The 22,538-nt window shown below is 50.0% G+C and overlaps 1 protein-coding gene across 12 annotated transcripts in view; it reads right to left on the bottom strand.

Annotated features, from left to right (window-relative positions):
- Window positions 1-22,538, bottom strand: part of STK32B (serine/threonine kinase 32B) — a 394,515-nt gene that overhangs the window by 63,164 nt on the left and 308,813 nt on the right. For 10 of the 12 annotated variants that reach the window (XM_045474577.1, XM_045474578.1, XM_045474576.1 and 7 more), the window contains one exon: window positions 13,771-13,808. In XM_045474577.1, the coding sequence (XP_045330533.1) occupies window positions 13,771-13,808 (38 nt within the window). Of the gene's footprint in view, window positions 1-10,031; window positions 10,627-13,770; window positions 13,809-22,538 lie in introns of those variants that run through there. The other 2 variants (XM_045474580.1, XM_045474583.1) reach the window with 2 other exon arrangements.

Here is a 22,538-nt window from a genome sequence, read left to right as displayed (position 1 = left end):
TCTTGTGACTGTATTGGCCCTAGCGGTCTCGAGCATAGCGTTACATACATACAGATACTTTCATTTGACCGGATAAATCCCCACAAGTGGGACTGCAGGATCAAAGGGTTTGCATATTATGTTCTAAAGTTGTCATTTATGGTACTCTAAACAGGATATGGGAGTATTTCCGTGCATTGTTACCAGCACTGTTCTCAATGATTTTACTTGTTGCAAATTGCATGGCAAGGAATAGTAGTATCTCACTGCAGATGAGGCTGCACATTTTTTTAAGGTTTTTTTTTTCCTTTAATGTTTTTATTTATTTCTGAGAGATGGACAGCATGAGCAGGGGAGGGGCAGAGGGAGAGGGAGGCAGATGATCGGAAGAGGCCTCTGCACTGACAGCAGAGAGCCCGATCTGGGCTCGAACTCCCAAATGGTGAGATCAAGACCCGATCTGAAGTTGGATGCTTAACTGACTGAGCCGCCCGGGCGCTCCGACGCTGAACATTTCTCACATGATCAGTTACCAACTCCCTGGGAACTGTCTAGAATCCTGAATGATTTTCTTTAAAAAAATTTTTTTTTGAAAATATTTTGAGAGAGAGGCAGGGAGAGGGGCAGAGGGAAAGAGAATCTTTTAAAACAATTTTTTTAAATGTTTATTTTTGAGAGAGACGGAGACGGAATGCAAGTGGGTTAGGGGCAGAGAGACCCACACAGAATCCGAAGCAGGCTCCGGGCTCCGAGCCGTCAGCACAGAGCCTGACGTGGGGCTCAAACTCACAGAGCTGTGAGATCGGGAGAGAGAATCTTAAGCAGGCTCCATGCTCAGCCCGATGTGGGACTCCATCCATCGCATGATCCTGGGATCATGACCCCAGCTGAGACCGAGAGTCGGACGCCCAGCCGGCTAAGCCATCCAGGCCCTAATAATCAATTTTCAACAAGAGCTGTGTCTATTAGACACATTTACACTGTGCTCTGTGTACTGCAAATATTTGCTCCTAGCTTGTTGTTTGTCTTTAGACTCTACTGACAGTACCTCTTGCCACATGAAAGTTTTAAAAATTTAAATAATAATAAGTTAATTTTATAGTTTGAGTATATTGTCCTTATAATTTTCCAGAAACCTATTCCACCCCCAAATATTTTGTACAACCTTCTATATTTTCTTAGAATACTTCTAGATCTTTTGTGCTGAAATCTCCCAGGGGCGCCTGGGTGGCTCAGTCGGTTGAGCGTCCGACTTCGGCTCAGGTCATGATCTCGTGGTTCGTGAGTTCGAGCCCCGCGTCGGGCTCTGTGCTGACAGCTCGGAGCCTGGAGCCTGCTTCGGATTCTGTGTGTGTGTGTGTGTCTCTCTCTACCCCTTCCCTACTTGTGCTCTGTCTCTCTAAATAAATAAATAAATAAACATTTAAAAAATCTCCCAATCATATAGAATAATTTGTTGTAACATTCTAATTTTATTTCTTACAAATGGATGGCCAGTTGTCTCAGCAATATTTGTTGAAATATTTCACCTTTCCCAATAACTTGTAATGTGACCCTCATTTTCTATCAAGTTCTACACATACAAAGATAGGCTTATGGATTCTCTCTTGTGTTCCACTGACCTACTGTTTACCGCTGGGCCAGGACTCGATCAGTTTAATTACAGTAGATGTGTAGGCTGTTACAGTATTCGATAGGAGTGCCTCACCTGCACTCGTGTTTCCTTCCAGTGTTTTTGTAGTGACTCTCAGGCATTTATTCTTCTGAGACGAGTTGTGCCCGGTTTTAGGAAATCCCTCCGTGAAGTGTGACGGGAATTCCATTAACGTATACATTCATTTGAGGAGTGTGGACGCGTCGTTTTTCCACCCAGGGTCATGCCCGGCTTTTCATCCAGATCTTGCTTGATTCCTTCAAAATATGTTGAGTGTTCTCTTCATTTACTCTCTGTAAATTCCTGGGTACATTCGCTTGTAGACAGATATTATGTAGTTTTGGTCACTTTTTTGAACGAGGATATTTTCCATTTCTTTTTCTCCCTGGCTGTTTTCGGTAGAATGAAAAGCTACTGGGTTTTGCTTCCTCATCTCCAACTGGCTTCTCTGTTAATCTTCCATCACAAAAGCTTTGGTTATCTCTCAAAATCCCATCTTCCCTTCTCAGACAGCACTAGGATTGGTAGCTGGGTTCAGGGCTACCCCGCTAAAGGCTTGACTTCCAGCGCCCCTGCAGCTGGCTGTGGTTACAGGACCAGCTTCTGGCCAAAGGGTGGCGAGCAGAATGATATTTGAACTTCCAGGATATCTCCTTTGAAAGAATTCTCATTCCCTCCTTCCTCCCACCTTCCTTCCATTTGCCTATTACGTGGGTTTGGGAGAACATCCTTTGCCACACAGATGAGGAACAAGATAGAAGGAGGCTCCGCCCCTCTGAACATCATGGACTTCTAACAGAGAGAAAAAAGAACTTCCATTTTGTTTTATTTTATAGTCTTGGGAAAGCAGTTCATTTGTCTCTTAATGATAGCTCTTGAAGTGGAGTCTTGCTGTTTGTAGGCATAGAAGCACATTATCTGCACACAATGATGGCATTCTTTCCCTTGTTAAGAGGCTTGGAGCAGAGTGGTTAAGAGCACAGCCTTGGGAGTTGGGTTGCCTAAGAACCAGTGGTTGGGCTCCTTTGGTAGGCATATGCTGTTTGTGGTCACTCCTACCTCCTGTCTTAGCAATTACTGGTCCCGGTACATCTGGCTTTGGGTCAAGTTGACCTTACCCTCCACTTTAGCATTTGACTCAGGATTATGCATATGACCTAAAAATTGGGGAGATAATTTTCCAGGGAGTTCAAGAAATGAAAACTTTTCAGTTCTTTTTTTTTTTTTCAGGAGGTACCTAAAGTAATATTCTGTCTTTGGCCAGTGTAAGGTGGGGATATGACCCCCAGAACTGTTAAAAGCCATTTGCTACCATAGAGAAAGGTAGTCTGAGGATGAAGCCTACCCATGGAGAAGGCAGAGCTGCAAGCATAGATGAGAAATGGTGCCAGAGGCTGATCAAACCCTGCCTGAAGCCGCATTCCACTGGATTTCAGCTGTATAAGCTGAAATACACCCTTCATTGCTTGGGACTATTTGAGTTCCTCTTTGCCATACATGACTGGCTGGGCATCATGGTTGACACAGCCACTTACGAGATTCGGGCAAGTTATTTCACTCTGGAAGCTTCCAGTCCATCTGGTGAGTGGAACTAATATTAGTAAGTACATCATGGGGTAGCTGTAAGCACTAAACAGAGAAGTTAGGGACTGAGAATGTGACATTTGAACAAGGCCAGAAGAGGGGGGTTGAGGGAGAAGCAAGCCATTGGACCATCAGGGGAAGACCGTAGTTGGCAGAAGCTGAGACATGTACAGACCCCTCCGAGGGGCCAGCGAGGACGCCAGAGAGAAAGGGGGACAGGAGCTCAGACAGGGCAGGGTGGGGCAGACTGTGCAAGACTCCAGGGCCGGGGAGACGACAGTGGCTTTTACTCCAAGTGAGGGAGTTTTGAGAAGGAGCCACATATACAACTCACTTTTGAACATCGCTTTGCTGTGAATGGACATGGGGCCAAGCACCAAAGTGGGGAAGAGAAAAATGCAGCCTGTCTAGTTTGAGCCACTGGTTTTTAGGGTCGCATGACTGGAACAGACTTGGTGCCAAACCTCACGGTAAGCCTCGAAGTACGCTTGTCAGGAAGGTCTGACTACCCTCATTTTTTACAGGAGAGTAACCTTAAGTCCCAGAGGCCAGTGTGCTGTGCAAGGTCACACAGCTGATCTGGGAGGAAGCTGGACTTGGTCTCAGGCCTCATCCTGGTCGGTAAGCGTGTACCTCTGCCCCACGCTGCCCCCTGCATAGCTGCACCAGACAGCCCTCTGCAGGGGCGGGGCGGGCGAGGGCTCTGGGCAGGCCTGCTGAGGTTCACCTGGGACTCACGCACAGCAGGTGCGACAGACAGCAAATTCCACTTTCTGGTCCCTCCCCCCCGCCCCCAACAGTGCTAATTGATGAGCTGTAACTCCCTACTGGGCTTCCTTTAACAAACGAGTAAAGATGTGGGAAAGTGAAAATTAGTGCCATATGAGGTCTCCTATGGGTTCCTTCCCAGGAGAATGGAAATTTACGAGAAACTTGGCAAATATGAACTGAGTTTCAGGCTATTTGCTTTCCATAAATCGAAAACATTAAAAACTCAGCAAGAGAAGGAGCTCAAGATGTTGTGTGAGGCCCATCAGCACAAGTTTTAATGGTGGCAGCAACAATCAGTAGCCATGCTGCAGCCAAGGTTCCCTCCTTTCTCTGAATGCAAGGGAGCTCACACATTTGACACCACTGGAATGCTCGGCCCTCTCCTCTGCCTCGTAGACTTTCATTCATCCTTCAAAACCTGCCCCGAGACTTTGCATCTACCCTCTGCTTGTATCCTTCCACCAACAGGAAGCTCACTACCACAGGGGGTGGCATCTCTGACTGTGTCTTGTCTGCTCAGGTTGCTATGAGAATATCATAGGCTGGTGGGGGTGGGGGGTGGGCTGAAACATCAAACATTTATTTCCCACAGTCCTGGAGGCTGGAAATCTGAGGCGAGGGTGACGGCCCTCTTCCTGGTTTGTATGGCTGCTTTCCTGCTGTAACCTCACATGGTGGAGAGGCACAGCTCTGTCCTCTTCCTCCCTTTATAAGGGCACCGATCCCATGGTGGTGGCTCCAACCTCATGACCTCATCCAGATCCAGTTACCTTCCAAAGGCCCCAGCTCTGAGTATCATCACATTGGGGTTAAGGCTTCAACATATGAATTCTAAGCAGGGGGTGGGGGGCACAGCATTCCGTCCATAGCAGACGGATTCAGGCCTCTCCCCCTGGCCCTCCACGGCCCTCCAATGTCACGTCCATCCTAGCATCCACCACACTGTATCTGTCACTTTGTCCGCCCCCTTGAGGCCAGGAGTCCTGCCTTGTTCATCTCCGCCTCCACTACCTTAGCAAAGGGCTGTCCTGGGAGAGGAACCCATCAAGTGTTTGCTGACTGACTGATTGACCATATGAGAGACTGAATGAAAGAGATACGGTAAGTAAATCCTGTTCCCTTTTCCCCCCCTTACTGCCTAGAGTGACATTTACAGGAGTAGATGACATTCCATGTCAACTTTTGGCTGCTATGACTGTAGTAATGTCACTTTCTCAGCCTGACCTCAGCTGGTGGGACCAGCCACCCCCTCCATGACTTCCATAAACACAAGTGCTAATGTCAGAGCTGGTGCTACAAGGAGTTGTAACCGGGGCTATTTTCTGAGTATAAAAATACACAACAGCCATGTGACTTTCAAGTCACTTTCAAGTCTCACTCATTTCTTTATTCATTCAGCAACTGTTTATGGCCCGCACCCTGCCTGCATGTCTCGGGGAGGGGCTTGAAACCCCAATGTCAGGTATCTGTGTCATGAACTTAGGGGTGGGGATGGTCAGCGGTGCTGACGTCCCACCCACAGTCCCTCACTGGGGCCATAATTGCCTTGTCACCACTCAGAGTCACCTGAGCGTTACCAGTGCCATGACTATCGCTTCGCAAGCCAGTTCTGGCACCTTCCCGATCCGTTCCGGGAAAGCCACCCAAAGTCTTCGTGAAATGCGCTGCATTTTCATTTACCCCCTCCGCAGCTACACTGCACAAACTTCTACTTCTGTTCCGCCATGCCCCTTGCTTCCCTTCTCCCCTCTCGGCCCCTATAATGAAGTGACCCCACGTGGGCATTAACCAAATGCACCCGGGCAGCACATTCATCTCACTGGGACCTATAAGCCCACGCCTGGGGGTGCTGCTCAGAGGGGACAGTCAACCCTCGAATGGCAGGCTGTGTCTGGGAGCACAGTGACTTCTCTCTAGATCTGCCTCCTGGACGCCACGCCTCCCTGTGAATTCCTGGGAGTGGGTGTTAAGGCAGTGCCCACCAGGGGGAGCTAGACCTGGAGTGACAATGGAAGGCAGTCCAGTCCGCAAGAGGGGATCACCTTCCACATTACTCCCCCCCCACCTCCCCCCGTTTCCCTTTCATGAGACTTGGATTTGGAGCAAAGTCTCTTGTGAACATGTCTCTTCCTTCGCTGGTTTACAAGGTCTACATCATGCCTGAGCAGGGGCCAGACTGGGGCCGTGGAACAGAAGCCGCCGGATGAAGCCACGGCCGTGGGCTGCAGCCCCCTCCCCAGGGCAGGCTCCGGTGCACCCGCTAATCATAACCGTGCTTCTGAGATGTCACTGTGACATAACGCTGGCCCTGACCTTTCGCTTGGGATCACACACCCCGCGTGCTCTCCCCTCCTCCTTATCTTCACGGAGATCATAGCGGACTTACTGCAGGACAACAGAAGAAAGAAAGGGAGAAAAAGAAACCAAATCAAATCCCAGGGCACGAGCTTATCCAGGCTTCATCTGGCTGACGGCAGCAGGAAGACTGACTGTTTCAGAGCATGTCTGCCTGATGAGAAGAAAGTGTGGTTTTCTTCTTCTTTGATTTGACCTCCTCCTGTGTCTTGGTCACGGGGCGGGGATTCAGGGCCATAGAACCTTCTGTGTGCTCCAGGCCCCGCTGTGCGCAGCCAACAGCCTTCTGGGATTTCCTGAGCCCGTGGCGGAGATGTGGGGCCCTCTCACGCCCCGACCAGTTCAGGGACTTCCCCCAGGATAGACTGGGACTTCGTAAAGCCTTCCCCGGCATTTGCAGCCTGGTTCATCTGATGCCCCAGGGAATCCACCTCGCCCAAGGCTTCTGTGGAGGAGTTCTCCATGGTTCTGTTTCTTCTTTTCTCTCCAGCCACCAGGTTTCTGGGTGAGTCCCTGCAGGGTAGCCAAGGCTACTTGGCCAATACACTCTCCTTCCACACTCTGGCTGGGCATGTAATTTCATGCAATCACATAAATTAATTACAATGAACACCATTCATAGGGAGGTTTTCATAGTGCTTTTCCAGCTGTGATCTGCTCTGTACGACTCTGTAGGACCAGGCTGGCGACGATCTCCTGACAGTTAGCAGCCTTTCTTTTCCTTCCTTCCTCCCTCCCTCCCTTCCTTTTCTTTCTTTCTTTCTTTCTTTCTTTCTTTCTTTCTTTCTTTCTTTCTTTCTTTCTTTCTTTCTTTCTTCTTTCTTTCTTTCCTCTCTCCCTCCCTTCTCCTTCTTTCCTTTCTCTCTCTCTCCCTCTCTCTTTTCTTCCCTTTGCTTTTCTTTTTCCCTTCCCTCCCCTTCTCTTTTCCTCCCTCCCTACTTCCCTTCCTCCCCATAGCTAACACACAACGTTCCATTCGTTTCAGGTGTACAACTAGCGGTTCACCAAGCGCATGCATTGTGCTACATTCACCACGTTCCACTCCGTCCTTTGCTACTTCCTGTATTCCAAGGGCCACAGAGAGGGGAGATCCACATTTCCTGACTCTCTTACACCTTGGGTTCTGGATGAGATTTGTGTTCTGCCAGCGAGCTGTGCTCAGGAGAGGTTTGGAAGGTGGAAAGAAAGCAGAGGTCAGCTGTTTGGGGCAAAGCCAAAGGATGGACAAGCCGGATAGACAGGGGTGTTCGCGGAGGCAGGACTTTTGTTAAGGTGGCCTCATCACTGGTGTGAGCAGCTAGGAACTGAGTGTCCAGCCCGAGGTCTTAGAGCCAGAATCCAAGCCCCAGGCGGGTTTGACCCCGAGGCTCACCACCCCCCTTCTTCACCAAGCCGCTTTCTCGCGAGGGCACTGCCACCCAGACCAGTGTGTGCACAAGGGGTGTGCTGCTGGCCAGTGATGGAACTGCCTTCCCTCCAGGTCAGGGGATGGCCAGGTCGCCGCTATCCCCACAGGTCACCCTCCTGGACTCACTCCAGGATGAAAGCCTCCCCTCCACACACATGTGCACCCTGAAGCCGGGGGCCAGGCCACATGGGCCTCCAGCCCAGTGTCCAACACTGTTCTGGAAATCAGGAGCAATTAAGGGGATCATCAGGCAGAGCAGGAATTTGGACTCTGTGTCCCCAGAGACCTAGAAACTCATGATTTCCCAAGGAAGGATCTCACGTCCGTAGACCCTTGGCCCTTCTCCACCCCTTCCTCACTGTCCCCCAAAGGAGGAAGAGAGGTTATGTGAAGGGTCATTTTGGGATGAACAAACTAGCTTTACTCAGTTTAGCTCTGCCCGGGCAGATGCGGGCCCCTCTGCTGGTCTTATATGAACAGTCTCTTACCCCACGTGGGTGGGGATCTGGGAGGTGAATCTTCCCCTCGCTGGTTTTTGGAGAAGGAAGCCCTTTTGACTCACATAAAGTCAAGCTTTTGTCAGCAAAGAGGTGAGATCTTGGCCCCTATCTGCCACCTCCTTGCTTTATTTTTCATTTGTTAAAATCCCATACGGAGACGATGGGGCTGAGATGTTCCCCCGCCCTCCAAATTCGTATGTTGAAGTCCTAACTCCCGTTAGTTCAGGAGGTGACTCCATTTGGGTAGGGCCATGGCAGATGTAACTGGTTACGACGAGGTCACACGGAAGCGGGTGGGGTGGGCCCCTGGTCCAGTAAGCCTGGTGTTCTTGCACACAGACATGCACCTGGGGAGAATGCCATGTGGAGTTTGGAATTACGCTGCCCCAGCCCGGGGACCGGCAGAAGCTCACGGAGAGAACAGGAACGGACCATCCCTGGTGCCTCAGAGGGGACACAGCCCCGTCCACACCTTGACCTTGGACTTCCAGACTCCAACAGTAGGAGACAATACATTTCTGCTGTTGGAGCCTCTCCATCTGTGGGACTTCGTTGCAGCAGCCGTAGGAAACTGAGACAGGGGCTGTGTACTGGGGGCTTTCAGAGACCCCCGCGCTGAGGCTAAATGACTCTCCCCTGGCATCGTGCTGCACGAGGACCGACCCTTCCCTGCGGCCCTTCTGAAAAGAACCACATTACCTACCACCTCCCAAGGACCCCCAGAGCAGATCTCAACCCCACTCCCACACTCTGTCCTGAAACGCTCGGGACCCTGTCTACATAATGACACGCTGTGGCCCTTCTGACTCGGAAAGACCCCCGGCCCCCCACACTTCCTTCTCCGCTCTCCAGTCCCTGCATCCGAGGCTTCAGAAACAATGCGTGCCCACCTTGTTGCTGCCCTGGGGTCTCTGCCTCCAGGGGCGACGGAGGAAGCCTGGAAAGCGTTTTGACAAGGGAGAGGGAGAGTCTGAGCTCCTGTCTGCTACCGTTTCGGGGAGTGCCCCTCACAATCATCAATAAATATGTCAGCAATGGAGGGTGAATTCTTTGAGACGAGTTCAGTTAAGGACTGCTCTAAAACACTTCAATTAATGGGACATCTGAGGTACAGTAAGGCCAACAGACCAGGAGACAACTGCTACTGAAAGGATAGTTTGTTCTTGGACATACCCAAGAGAAGGGGGTCCACCGCGTCATGGGGGCCGCGTGGAGGAGATCAGGGTCGGCCGCGAGGCTGAGGGAGAAGGGCGAAAACGTGGGCAGGGGGCTTTCTGGTGGTTTCTGTGGGAAGGAGTGAGTGAGGCAGGGCAGGCAGGGTTAGGACTGGTCGGCCTGCATGATTTCAGCAGCTCTGGGGTGCAGGGACCGTCTCTGCTCGTCTGGGGCCTGGCCCTGGGGTGACTGGGGCAGGTGGATAGTGGCCCTGAGTGTGAAGAAGTCGGGCATCAGAAGTCAGGAAGAAAAGGCACGGTTAATACAAGGAGAGGAAAGCAAACTCGGCTGCCGTGGCTGCTGTGTCACCTGATGCCCAAGATTGAGGGCAGGTGTCTCCTGCCCACGTGAGCTCCACCCTCCACCACCAGTTGTGAAAGCGTGAACTGTGTGGGGTCTCATGGCCTCCTGCGGAGCGTCCCCACTCGTCCCCACTCGCCCCCAAGTGCCCTGTGAACCCCCTCCTCACACAGCAGGACCCAGGAAGCCCGCAGCCCAGTCCCTCTGCTTTCGCACGGCCCGGCCCCTGCCCTGGCCCAGCACTGACCTCAGAACCACCAGGTACCTTGAAAATCCCCCCGCGCACCACCATCTCCTGCAAGAGGAATCACTTCCGTGGGTGGGGCTCGGCCTATGTCCTTTGGATCACCTGGCACGACGGGCAGCCTATGGCAGGTGCGCAAAAGCGAAGGTGTCGCTTTCCAGAACTCAGTCAACAGCAGCGAATGCCGAACCAGGGCCCTCAGGGACACCCAGGCAGAAAGGCAGGGTTTTCTGACGCTTGACTCTTTGCTCATCCTTGGCGAAGCCCGGGAAAGACTCAGGTGGCAAGACTCACTGGCCCACCCGTGCCGGCAGCTTTCCCGTTTCCACCTGCTTCCTCCAGAGAACGGCATCAGTTCACACAGCTCTTCCCCTGCTGTCTCCCCCATGTAGCCATGCACCGTGCGGTGCCCCCACCCCTCCTCTAGGTCGGCCCATGACACGCTGTGCCCCCTGGGACGGGAGCAAATGTGACACAGGGGTGAGCTCGAGGGGCCGGGCTTTCCGTGCCCCCGTTTCTACTGCAGCCTTGAGAGGCCACGCAGGGCTGGGCTGCTGGAGGGAGAGTCGGGAGGGGCAGGGCTGAGTTGCCCCGCCAAGGCCGGGATGTGCCAGCCGGAAGCAGGCAACCCTCAGGCATGAGCACGGCCAACGTCACCAGCCTGGCTGACCCCACCTGACCTCAGTCTTAGGATGTAGCCCTGCCTGTAAGAGCTTAACCCCCGCAGACCTGGGAGCTTACTAGATGCTTCCTGTTTGTGCATTAAAGTCATGCAGTTATTGATTGCGCAGCATTATTTTCCCAATAGGAAAGGACGTAACCCTCCCCCTCCCCGTCCCCTTTGCAACTTTAAGACCCCATTTCCTTGAGCTGTTTGTCCTCAGGCCTCACGCACGCCCGACACTCCTCCCCGCACTCCCCTAAGATGTTCTACCTGCCTTCAACTTCATTTTGCTCCAGGTATGATCTGTCTCTGCCTTTGCTGCTGGCCAAGAGACCCCAAGTCTCAGGACAGAATGCCAGTGCCTGTCTGGAAGGATTAAACCCAGTCTGAAGGATCAGAAAAAGCATAGGAGACACTGAGGGAGCAGAAAAGCTCGTCTGAGAGCCTCGGATTTTGTGTAACCAGCAGAACTTGAACGTTACTAAGAAACTGTGAATGCGTGTATTTCCTTATGTTTATATTCCATTGTAAACACAGCCAACGGGGAAAACCGTCGATGAGATCCACGGTCAGACTCTTTAAATAGCAACACGAGCATCCGTTTTGTAAACTTTTTTTGTAATGCAATTAGCACAAGGTTAGGGGATCTAATGTTCATCCTGGCGACTGTGGCTCGGAACACTCGATTGTATTTTTGAACTCAGCTAAGAAGGTGAATCTTAAATGTTACCATACACAAAATACAAAGATGAGGTGATGGATTATGTTAACTAACGTGATTGGGCTAATCATTTCAAAATGTATACCTACATTAAAGCACCGTGTTGTACACCTTTAAAAAAATCACATTGTGCAACCTCAGCATATACAAGTCTTCTTTGCCAGTCACACCTCAGTACAGTTAAAGGCAACAATAACTAAGAGGGAAAAAAAGCTGACGAGTGGCTCCTAATGTAAATCAGGAAAAGAGGGACCATGGCCACAGGCTCTTAGGGAGAAGACCTGTGTGTTTTGTAGAGAATTCCCCGCTCCTTGATTTCCCTCCTGCACTGCCTGAAAAGGCAGTTAAAAGGAATGTTAAAAGTTGGAGGTGGGGGAAGGTGTCATTCACTCTTTAGTATGAAGTAGTGTTTCAGCGCTGGGTCTCAACACCAAGAGGAGACGGCCCTGTCAAACAGGAGCTTAGAGAAGGGTCAAGAAGGTCGGTCCACAGGCCCTTGGGGAGTGTGTGGGATGCTGCAAAGCCAGAGGCAGGGTCAGGACACGTGAAACCATGTGGGAGGGGTGAAGAATGGGGCGCTCAGAGATCTGGGGGGGGGGTAGGTCTGGTCTGGAAGGAGAGGGGAAAGGGGCCGAGTGGAGAGCTGAGAATGAGCGTAAAAGGGAAGGAGGAGAGGGATGGATGGAGATCCAGAGCTCAGGAACAAGGAGACACAGGGAAGGCTGCATGCCTGCGTCTCTGCGCGCAGTGGCCACAGGAACCAGTGGCCAGATCACGTATGAACTGTGGAGTCGCACAGGCCTGGGTCTCATTTCCTCACAGATAAAATGGCTGAGTTCTTCCGGTTAAGTCGTGTTCACCTGCCTCTGTGATCCCACCCACCCTGCCCTGAGCAGAGAAGGGGCAGGGAGCGGCTGAGGGAGCACCTTTTAGGTCCTGCTGGCGTGACAGGGGCGGACCCTCACTGTCTGTCTTCCACGGTCGCCGTGCCCGCCACGCCACCCCGCTTCTGCCTTACCGCTGGGAAAGCCAGGGCTCACAGAGGTGGAGTAACTTGCCGAAGACACACGGAGAGCCGGGGGGTCAGCTGAGCTCCACATCCGGGGACCCTGACTTGTATACACTCACTGGAGCCGTGACCTGTATCCTCAGCTCTGCTCAGGCCCCCTGGTGTCCTGAGGTCATCACTGACCCTCCGGTCCGGAGCACAGGCATTTCGACCCACCGCCCCAAAGCACCCAGGCCGGTTTCAGCTTCTGGCAGGAGGTTCGAGCCCAGGTTCCACCACTCCTGCTCTCCACCTCCTGATACCAAGGAGCTTACACAATAAGGTAGGATTCCCTGAGCCTCACCGGTGACACAAACAGGCTTCCAGAGAGGCTTCTAGAAGGAGCCACAGCCTCCACCTCCTGGGGTCGGGGAGGGAGGCTGGGAGGAGCTGCGTAGAAGAGGCAGCAGTCTCACCCCTGCACGATACAGGAGCACCTCAGAAAACTCCCCAGCTGCTGACTCCACCCCGTCTTCCCCAAAGCCCTTGGGGGCTGAGGCCCCAAAGCCATGTCAGCAAAGTCAGTGTTCAAGGCTACAGGTGACTGTCAGATCGGCCGAACTGTGCATTGTTGGGCCACGCCCTGGACTTACGGGCCGACTCTGATGGGCGTCACATCCCTGGGAGTGAGCCAAAGCACAGAGGCCCAGGCCTGCCGAAGCAAGACAGGGAATGGCCTTTAATTCTTACCAAGTCCCCGCAGAGATTCCCAGGAGACCAAAGTTGGACATAGGCAGCCCTCCTTCTCCAAATGGGGTCCACCGACCACTAGCGTTGGCTTCACCTGGGAGCTCTTAAAATGCAGAATCCGGGCCCCACTTGAGACTTACTGAATCAGGGTCTATACGCACATGAAAGCTCGAGAAGCCAGGATGAGGGAAAGCGTGGTGGATTACGGATTACTGATTTCTGGCTCGCGAGGCACATATGATGCCCTTTGATCTCCGTGAGAATCTGGAAGGCGGACACCATTTTATGTTTTACAGAAGACGAGCTTGAGGCCCGGAGAGGTAAGCACGTTTCCTGAAGCCGCAGGTCCACAGGTGGGGGAGCTCTCCAGCCCTACATCTCATTCCCACCTCTGCCCCGTCCTCCTCACATCAGGACAAGAACAGCTATGCGGTCGGCCATGAAACCTTCAAATACGTTGGGCTCGGCTCACTGCTCAGGACACGGACCGGAAATTACACAGATGTTCACCCACCAGAACTGAACCAAAAAAGGCTTTCTAGCCAACCCTCAAATCCAACGCCCCAGGACCCCGGTTTCCCAGAGCCTCAAACTCCCCGCTGCAAGTGTCCCTATAAAACACACGTAACAGGCTTACCGTGTTCATCCAGCAGTATGTTGTCTGGCTTGATGTCTCTGTAAGAGAAAACAAAGAGGCTGAAAATGTGATTCCTGGAGTCTATTGATGAGCACATAACAAACATGACACTTGGGGACAAACGCCTGACAACACCCAGCATGCCTGTCTCTCCCTCGGCACGACATCTCAGGGAGCAGGGGAGTAATTACTATGATGATAGAGCACCTGTGCTCTTGCTTCCTTCTCGTTTCCTGGAACTGCAAGTCGACTGTGGGAATGCCTTCTTCCTGAATGTTCTTGGCAATTTCTGGTTTTGAGACTCCTAGGAGTATCTGCTCATTGAGCACCTGCATAGACGCTCCCCCCTCCTGATGGACTGTAGCCCTCCCACCTTGTTATGCAACCCCCCTGGGGGTGATGGTCTCTGCTCTACAGACACGGGAAGGAGGTTCAGGAAGACTGTCAACTTGTTTAGGTCAGAGATCAGCCACACCCAGCCCTCAGCCAGTTTTTGTGCAGCTTTCGAGGCTAAGAAGGGCTTTTACATCTCTCAGGAGTCATAAAAACAAAACAAGACACACACAAAAAGCAAAACCAAAAGGATGTACTACAGAGACTGATGTGGCCCCGAAAGCCTAAAATGTTTATTATCTGATCCTTTGGGGAGAAAGTTTGCTGGTCTTTTTTAGGGTGGGGGCGGGCGACTTTCTGGAAAGTTCTGCCGAACATCGCCATTACAGCGAAGGGCTTCCGACTCCAAGTCACGCTTATTCAAGGCAGGAGCTTGCCTTCTTCACCTCTGCACCACGTGCCTAGCACGATGCCTGTCGTCAGTAGACTCTGTCAGAGAAAAATCAGAGCTGGACAGTAGTCAGCGTGCAAGAACAGACTATACTCAGGACAATTGCAGCAGGGGAGACCTGGCCTCAATTCTGAACGCATCACGGACAAAGCGGGAATTTACAGCCAAGGAGCAGGTGGGGGTCATGGATGCAAAGTTACTAACTGGAAACATCAAGGGAGGGGGATTCTGGGTAAAGCCACCTGCTAGAGGACTCTTGCCAAAGGCAGGCTGGGGCACTGGACATCACCTGGGGGATGAGGCACCTGACCAGATGTGGAGGATGGACGCTTCTGGCAAAACCAACATCACGGTCCTCCCTAAGACTGGACAATGCAAAGGTGAACGACAAAGCCCGAAAGCGGAGGACGAGTGGCAGAAGAACTCAGAGAAGAGCCTGCATGAAGTTTGGTTGAGGATGAGGAGTCTTTGTCAACACACAGGAAACACGGATGAGGGAGGAATGGAAGAATAAATGTAACAACAACAACAACAAAAGCCTTTGAGAAACTCAATTGACATCTTCAGCCCCGATGTACTTATCATGAACATGCATACACTCCCCGAAGCTCGGTATTGAAACCACAGCCTTTAGAAATGCAAACCCCACTCATTCGTTTATAATAAATGTCCAATCCTCTGAGACTAATAACAACTTGCTTCAAAATAGAAAACATTTGCTCCTGAGTTTATTAACTAGTAACTGTACCTGAAAACAGACGCTGGTTATTTGTAATCATGCGGTGCAGTGTCTATGGCTTTGGGGACGAAAGAAACACTCAACCTATATATTTAAACTTTTAGTTCCACTGTGACTTTTCGAGCCTTGAATATTGATGAGCATTCTGAAAATGGAATTCACCGCCCTGCCCCCACCACTGCCGAGTTCACAAAACATCCACAGTGGACAGAGATGATTCATGGAATCCCCATGGGAAGGATAAGCTTGAAAACTTATGAAATTAAAACAAAGGGCAGAAGACCCAGGGTCAAGGGTTTGTGCTTCAAACCAACAAACACTTGGTACCCACACACGGAGCCTCCCAGTAGGGCTCTCAAGAAAAGGGGAACTATTTGCGAATGTTGAACCAGCCCTGCATCCCAGGAATGAATCCCACTTGATCATGGTGAATAATTCTTTTTACATGCTGTTGAATTCGATTTGCTAGTATCTTATTGAGAATTTTTGCATCCATATTCATCAGGGATATTGGCCTGTAGTTCTCTTTTTTTGCTGGGTCTCTGTCTGGTTTAGGAATCCAAGTAATGCTGGCTTCATAGAATGAGTCTGGAAGTTTTCCTTCCCTTTCTAATTTTTGGAACAGCTTGAGAAGGATAGGTATTATCTCTGCTTTAAATGTCTGGTAGAGTAGAATTCCCCAGGGAAGCCATCTGGTCCTGGACTCTTATTTGTTGGGAGATTTTTGATGACTGACTCAATTTCTTTGCTGGTTATGGGTCTGTTCAAGTTTTCTATTTCTTCCTGTTTGAGTTTTGGAAGTGTGTGGGTGCCTAGGAATTTGTCCATTTCTTCTAGGTTGTCCAGTTTGTTGGCATATAATTTTTCATAGTATTCCCTGATAATTGCTTGTATTTCTGAGGGATTGGTTGTAATAATTCCATTTTCATTCATGATTTTATCTATTTGGGTCATCTCCCTTTTCTTTTTGAGAAGCCTGGCTAGAGGTTTATCAATTTCGTTTATTTTTTCAAAAAGCCAACTCTTGGTTTCACTGATCTGCTCTACAGTTTTTTTTAGATTCTATATTGTTTATTTCTGCTCTGATCTTTATTATTTCTCTTTGTCTGCTGGGTTTGGGGTTTATTTGCTGTTCTGCTTCTAGTTCCTTTAGGTGTGCTGTTAGATTTTGTATTTGGGATTTTTCTTGTTTCTTGAGATAGGCCTGGATTGCAATGTATTTTCCTCTCAGGACTGCCTTCGCTGCATCCCAAAGCGTTTGAATTGTTGTATTTTCATTTTCCTTTGTTTCCATATATTTTTAAATTTCTTCTCTAATTGCCTGGTTGACCCATTCATTCTTTTGTAGGGTGTTCTTTAACCTCCATGCTTTTGGAGGTTTTCCAGACTTTTTCCTGTGGTTGATTTCAAGTTTCATAGCATTGTGGTCTGAAATGTGCATGGTAAAATCTCAATTCTTTTATACTTATTAAGGGCTGGTTTGTGACCCAGTATGTGGTCTATCTTGGAGAATGTTCCACGTGCACTTGAGAAGAAAGTATATTCTGTTGCTTTGGGATCCAGAGTTCTAAATGTATCTGTCAAGTCCATCTGATCCAATGTATCATTCAGGGCCCTTGTTTCTTTATTGATCCTGTGTCTAGATGACCTATCCATCTAGATCCCATGTAAGTGGGGTATTAAAGTCCCCTGCAATTACCACATTCTTATCAATAAGGTTGCTTATGTTTGTGATTGTTTTATGTATTTGGGGGCTCCTGTATCCGGCACACAGACATTTGTAATTGTTAGCTCTTCCTGATGGATAGATCCTGTAATTAATATATAATGCCCTTCTTCATCTCTTGTTACAGTCTTTAAAGTCTAGTTTGTCTGATATAAGTATGGCTACTCCAGCTTTCTTTTGACTTCCAATAGCATGATAGATAGTTCTCCATCCCCTCACTTTCAATCTGAAGGTGTCCTCAGGTCTAAAATGAGTCTCTTGTAGACAGCAAATAGATAGGTCTTTTTAAAAAAAATCCATTTTGATACCCTATGTCTTTTGATTGGAGCATTTAGTGCATTTATATTCAGTGTTATTATAGAAAGATATGGGTTTAGAGTCATTGTGATGTCTGTAGGTTTCATGCTTGTAGTGATGTCTCTGGTCCTTTGTGGTCCTTGCAACATTTCACTCACAGAATCCCCCTTAGGATCTCTGGTAAGGCTGGTTTAGTTGTGATGAATTCCTTCAGTTTTTGTTTGTTTGGGAAGACCTTTATCTCTCCTTCTATTCTGAATGACAGACTTGCTGGATAAAGCATTCTCAGCTGCATATTTTTTCTGTTCATCACATTGAAGATTTTCTGCCATTCCTTTCTGGCCTGCCAAATTTCAGTAGATAGGTCTGCCACTAGTCTTATTGGTCTCCCTTTATATGTTAGAGCGTGTTTATCCCTAGCTGCTTTCAGAATTTTCTCTCTGTCCTTGTATTTTGCCAGTTTCACTATGATATGTCGTGCAGAAGTTTGATTCAAGTTACGTCTGAAGGGAGTTCTCTGTGTCTCTTGGATTTCAATGCCTTTTTCCTTCCCCAGATCAGGGTAGTTCTCAGCTATGAATAGCCAAAGTAATACTGAAGAAGATGACCAAAGTGGGAGACATCACAATCCCAGACTTCAGCCTCTACTATAAAGCTGTAATCATTAAGACAGCATGGTATTGGCACAAAAACAGACACATAGACCAATGGAATAGAGACTCCAGAATTGGACCCACAAAAGTATGGCCAACTCATCTTTGACAAAGCAGGAAAGAACATCCAATGGAAAAAACACAGTGTCTTTAACAAATGGTGCTGGGAGAACTGGACAGCAACATGCAGAAGAATGAAACTAGACCACTTTCTTACACCATCCACAAAAATAAACTCAAAATGGATAAAGGACCTGAATGTGAGACAGGAAACCATCAAAACCCTAGAGGAGAAAGCAGGAAAAGACCTCTCTGACCTCAGCCGCAGCAATTTCTTGCTAGACCCATCTCCAAAGGCAAGGGAATTAAAAGCAAAAATGAGCTATTGGGACCTCATGAAGATAAAAAGCTTCTGCACTGCAAAGGAAACAATCAACAAAACTAAAAGGCAACCGGAAGAATGGGAAAAGATATTTGCAAATGGCATATCAGACAAAGGGCTAGTATCCAAAATCTATAAAGAACTCACCAAACTCCACACCTGAAAAACAAATAATCCAGTGAAGAAATGGGCAGAAGACATGAATAGACACTTTCCTAAAGAAGACATCTAGATGGCCAACAGGCACATGAAAAGATGCTCAACGTCACTCCTCATCAGGGAAATACAAATCAAAACCACACTCAGATATCACCTCACACCAGAGTGGCCAAAACGAACATATCAGGAGACCATAGATGCTGGAGAGGATGTGGAGAAACGGGAACCCTCTTGCACTGCAGGTGGGAATGCAAACTGGTGCAGTCACTCTGGAAAACAGTGTGGAGGTTCCTCAAAAAATTAAAAATAGATCTACCTATGACCCAGCAATAGCGCTGCTAGGAATTTACCCAAGGGATACAGGAGTACTGATGCATAGGGGCACTTGTACCCCAGCACTTTCAACAACAGCCAAATTATGGAAAGAGCTAAAATTTCCGTCAACTGATGAATGGATAAAGAAATTGTGGTTTGTATACGCAATGGAATACTACGTGACAATGAGAAAGAATGAAATATGGCCTTTTGTAGCAACGTGGATGAACTGGAGAGTGTTATGCTAAGTGAAATAAATCATACAGAGAAAGACAGATACCGTATGTTTTCACTCTTATGTGGATCCTGAGAAACTTAAAAGAAGACCGTGGGGGAGGGGAAAGAAAAAAAAAAAAGTTAGAGAGGGAGAGAGCCAAACCATAAGAGACTCTTAAAAACTGAGTATAAACTGAGGGTTGATGGGGGGGGTGGGAGGGAGGGGAAAGTGGGTGATGGGCATTGAGGAGGGCACCTGTTGGTGAGCACTGAGTGTTGTATGGAAACCAATTTGACAGTAAATTTCATGTTAAAAAAAAAAAAGAAAAGGGGAACTAAGTACTTGTCAAGAATGGAGAGGGGCGCCTGGGTGGCTTAGTCAGTTAAGTGTCCAACTTCGACTTGTGTCATGATCTCGCAGTTCATGGGTTTGCACCCCGCATCGGGCTCTGGGCTGACAGCTCGGAGCCTGGAGCTGCTTCGGATTCTGTGTCTCCCTCTCTGTCTGCCCCTCCCCCGCTCACAGTCTCTCTCTCTCTCTCTCTCTCTCTCTCTCTCTCTCTCTCTCCCCAAAATAAATAAGCATTAAAAAAAAAAAAAAAAAAAGGAGACAGAACAGAGAATGTTAAAGCAATCTTGTAAGGCCTGGCGTGACCTTGTTTGGGGGGTGGGGATGGGGGAGGAGGTGGCTGTGGCCCACGGAGCATAAGCCCCAAAATGCTTGCAGGGACCATGGCCTCCTCTGATGCTAAAGGTGCTCTCTCGGGGCTTTGCACCTACCCCCTTCTCTTCCTCCCTCTCTCTCTCCTCCTCCTCTTCCTTTTCTTCCCACCAACATTTTGCAAACGCCCGAGAGCTGGGGTTGCAGGGACTCAGCACACAGTCCCTCCCACACGAAGCTCAGAATCCATGGGGCTGAGACACGCGTGGGCTGGGTGCCACGTGCCTCAGCAGCATAGATGCTGTAGTGCAGGAGTGAGTGAGGCCACGAAGCCGGGGAAGACTGAAGGGGGCTGCTGGAGAAGCAACAGCCAGGTGCATTCAGACAGTAGGGATCAGGGTGTCAGAGCCAACGCGAGATGGGGGCAGACCTAAGGAGACGTCACCTCGTGGAGTGGGGTGAATAGTGTCCTCCCAATATTCGTATCTACCCAGAACTTGAGAATGTGACTTTATTTGGAAACGCCACCTTTGCGGGTGGAATTAGTTAAGGATCCCAAGATAAAACCATCTTGGGTTTAGGGGGGTCCTCAGTCCAATGGTTTCTGTCTTTACAAGAGAGAGGGGAGGGAGATTTGGACACACAGACATGAAGGACAGAAGAGCTTGTGAAGACACGGCCAGCATTTGGAGAGACGTGGCCATAAGCCCAGCAGCACCAGGAGCCACCAGAAGCTGGGAGAAGCAGGAAAGATGTCTCCCCAGAGCTTCCGGAGAGACTCGGTGTGGCTGACACCTTAATTTCAGTCTTCTGGCCAGAAGTGTGAGATAATAAATTCATGTCGTTTTATGCCACAGGTTTTGTGGTAATTAGGAAGCTGACACAACCGGCAGAAGGGGAGCTGACGGAGGGGGCTGGCCGGTCTCCAGTGGCAGCCGGGGTCCCCCACAGACCACAGGGTGACCTCAGACAGGCCACTGCCCACAGAGTGAAAAGCCCCGTTCACCATCTCTCACGTCAAGAGGACCGAACAGGGCACAGAGGTGAGCAGCCTGGCAAACAAGAGAGAGAGGCTATCTGTCCGGTGAGTCCTTCTCAGGAGCAGACAGCCTGGGCTCCCAGCCCTGCCCCCTGGGGCCACCCACCAGGGTGACCCCTGCCTGTGCTCCCGCGCCCTTCATGCTGCGGGGTAAATCTGACACATGCACACGTTCCCTCTGTGCCGGCTCTTAGCCTGGAGGTGAGTCAACGGTTCTCCAGCATTTATGGGGTGTCCCCTCTGTGGTCACGGGGGACACAAGAGCAAACAAGACGGATCCAGCTGAATGGAGCTTGAGCTCCAGGAAGGGAGACGGGCCAGGAAGCTCGTGAATAAATGACCCGTCACAAGTTGGGACGAGTGCTTTGAACATCCAGAAACCAAAAGCGGTCCTGCTGTTGGTGGGAGGTCACAGAAGGACTTCCAGAAGACCTGACGTTAGGTTAACATCAAGAAAGCATCAGTCACGGGCAACCTGGGAGCAAGTCCTCATTTTGCAGGTGAGGTGGCCGACTCTGTCTGAGAGAGAGCGGATCATCTGACCTATGACGCGGGTCCAGCCAAGGGAATGTGACGAAGGAGACAGGTGTCACCCCCAAGATTCCATTCTCGCCGACTCCGTTTCCATCAGGCTGGAGTGAAGGATCCTCCCTTGCTGGCTCTGAGGATGGGCACTGTCATATGTGCGTGGGACCCAGGGCGGGAGTCGCGGGTACCTCCAGCAGCTGAGAGCCAGCGAGAAAACGGGAGCTCAGCCTGCATCCACAGGGACGCCTTCTGGTCTGTCCACAACCGTGGGAGCTTGGCGGAGGTCCAGGAACGAGCACAGCCTGTGGGTACCTAGTCTGCAGCTTTGTGGCACCCTGAGCAGACGGGCCAGCTCAGCCATGCCAGGGGCCTGACCCACGGAAGCTGAGGGAATAAATGTGAACCGTGTGAACTGCTAAATTAGTAGCTGTTTGTTAGCCGGCAATGGAAAACCGATACACTATGATCTAGGGCAACGTGAGCCTTGCTCCCTCACCGGGAAAATGGAAATCGCCCCCTCTCTGGCTGCTGCTGGGAAAATCCAACGCGGTCCTACTGACGGCAGGCCTCCCTGTGCCAAAGGAGTGCAGAAATAAGCGACAGGTCACTATCCCTGCTGTTTAAATGGAGCTGGGGAGCACTTGGGCCCATTGCCTGGCTTCTGGGAAAGTGAATGCGATCTCTTTCATAGGAGCATCACCAGGCAGACTCTGGCAAAGCCACGCAGAGGAGCCAGAGAGCCCGAGTCACTTGGGATTTAATAAGAGCATTTTATGGGCAGAGCATCTTATCAGAGCCGTAGGGCCGCGGGATTCAGGGCCGTTCTCTCCCGCTCTATTTTTCTCATTGATGATATCTCCGTGCCAGCACATCATCCCCTTCCAAATGGGCTCGGGCGTTCGGAATGCGCATCAGGAGCTCTGCATGGATGGAAAGGCCGTGACGATGTTTTCTGAGGACAGGCCCATAATTTCAGAGCCGGGCAAAATGGCACTTTGATGGAAAGGACGCAGGCGAGGCTATAAAACCTGGTTCTTGCTCCTGAATTATTCTCCAGCCCCCAAATAAAACAAAGCATAAAATGTCAGCTGGGCTATTTTATTTTTATTTTATTTATTTTTTTAATACGAAATTTACTGTCTATTTAAAAAAAAAAAAAACAGCACAGAAGTGGCTCTGATCCTGACTGCAAAGGAGGGCGGAAAGGACATTTCTGCATGTGTCCCTCTGCAGGGACTTCAGAAGGCCCTCCGTCAGCAATCCTCCGCG

Source organism: Leopardus geoffroyi, chromosome B1 (assembly GCF_018350155.1).
Source record: "Leopardus geoffroyi isolate Oge1 chromosome B1, O.geoffroyi_Oge1_pat1.0, whole genome shotgun sequence".
Lineage (NCBI taxonomy): Eukaryota > Metazoa > Chordata > Mammalia > Carnivora > Felidae > Leopardus > Leopardus geoffroyi.
Note: the sequence above shows the minus strand (reverse complement) of the source record. Positions and strands in the feature narration are given on the sequence as shown.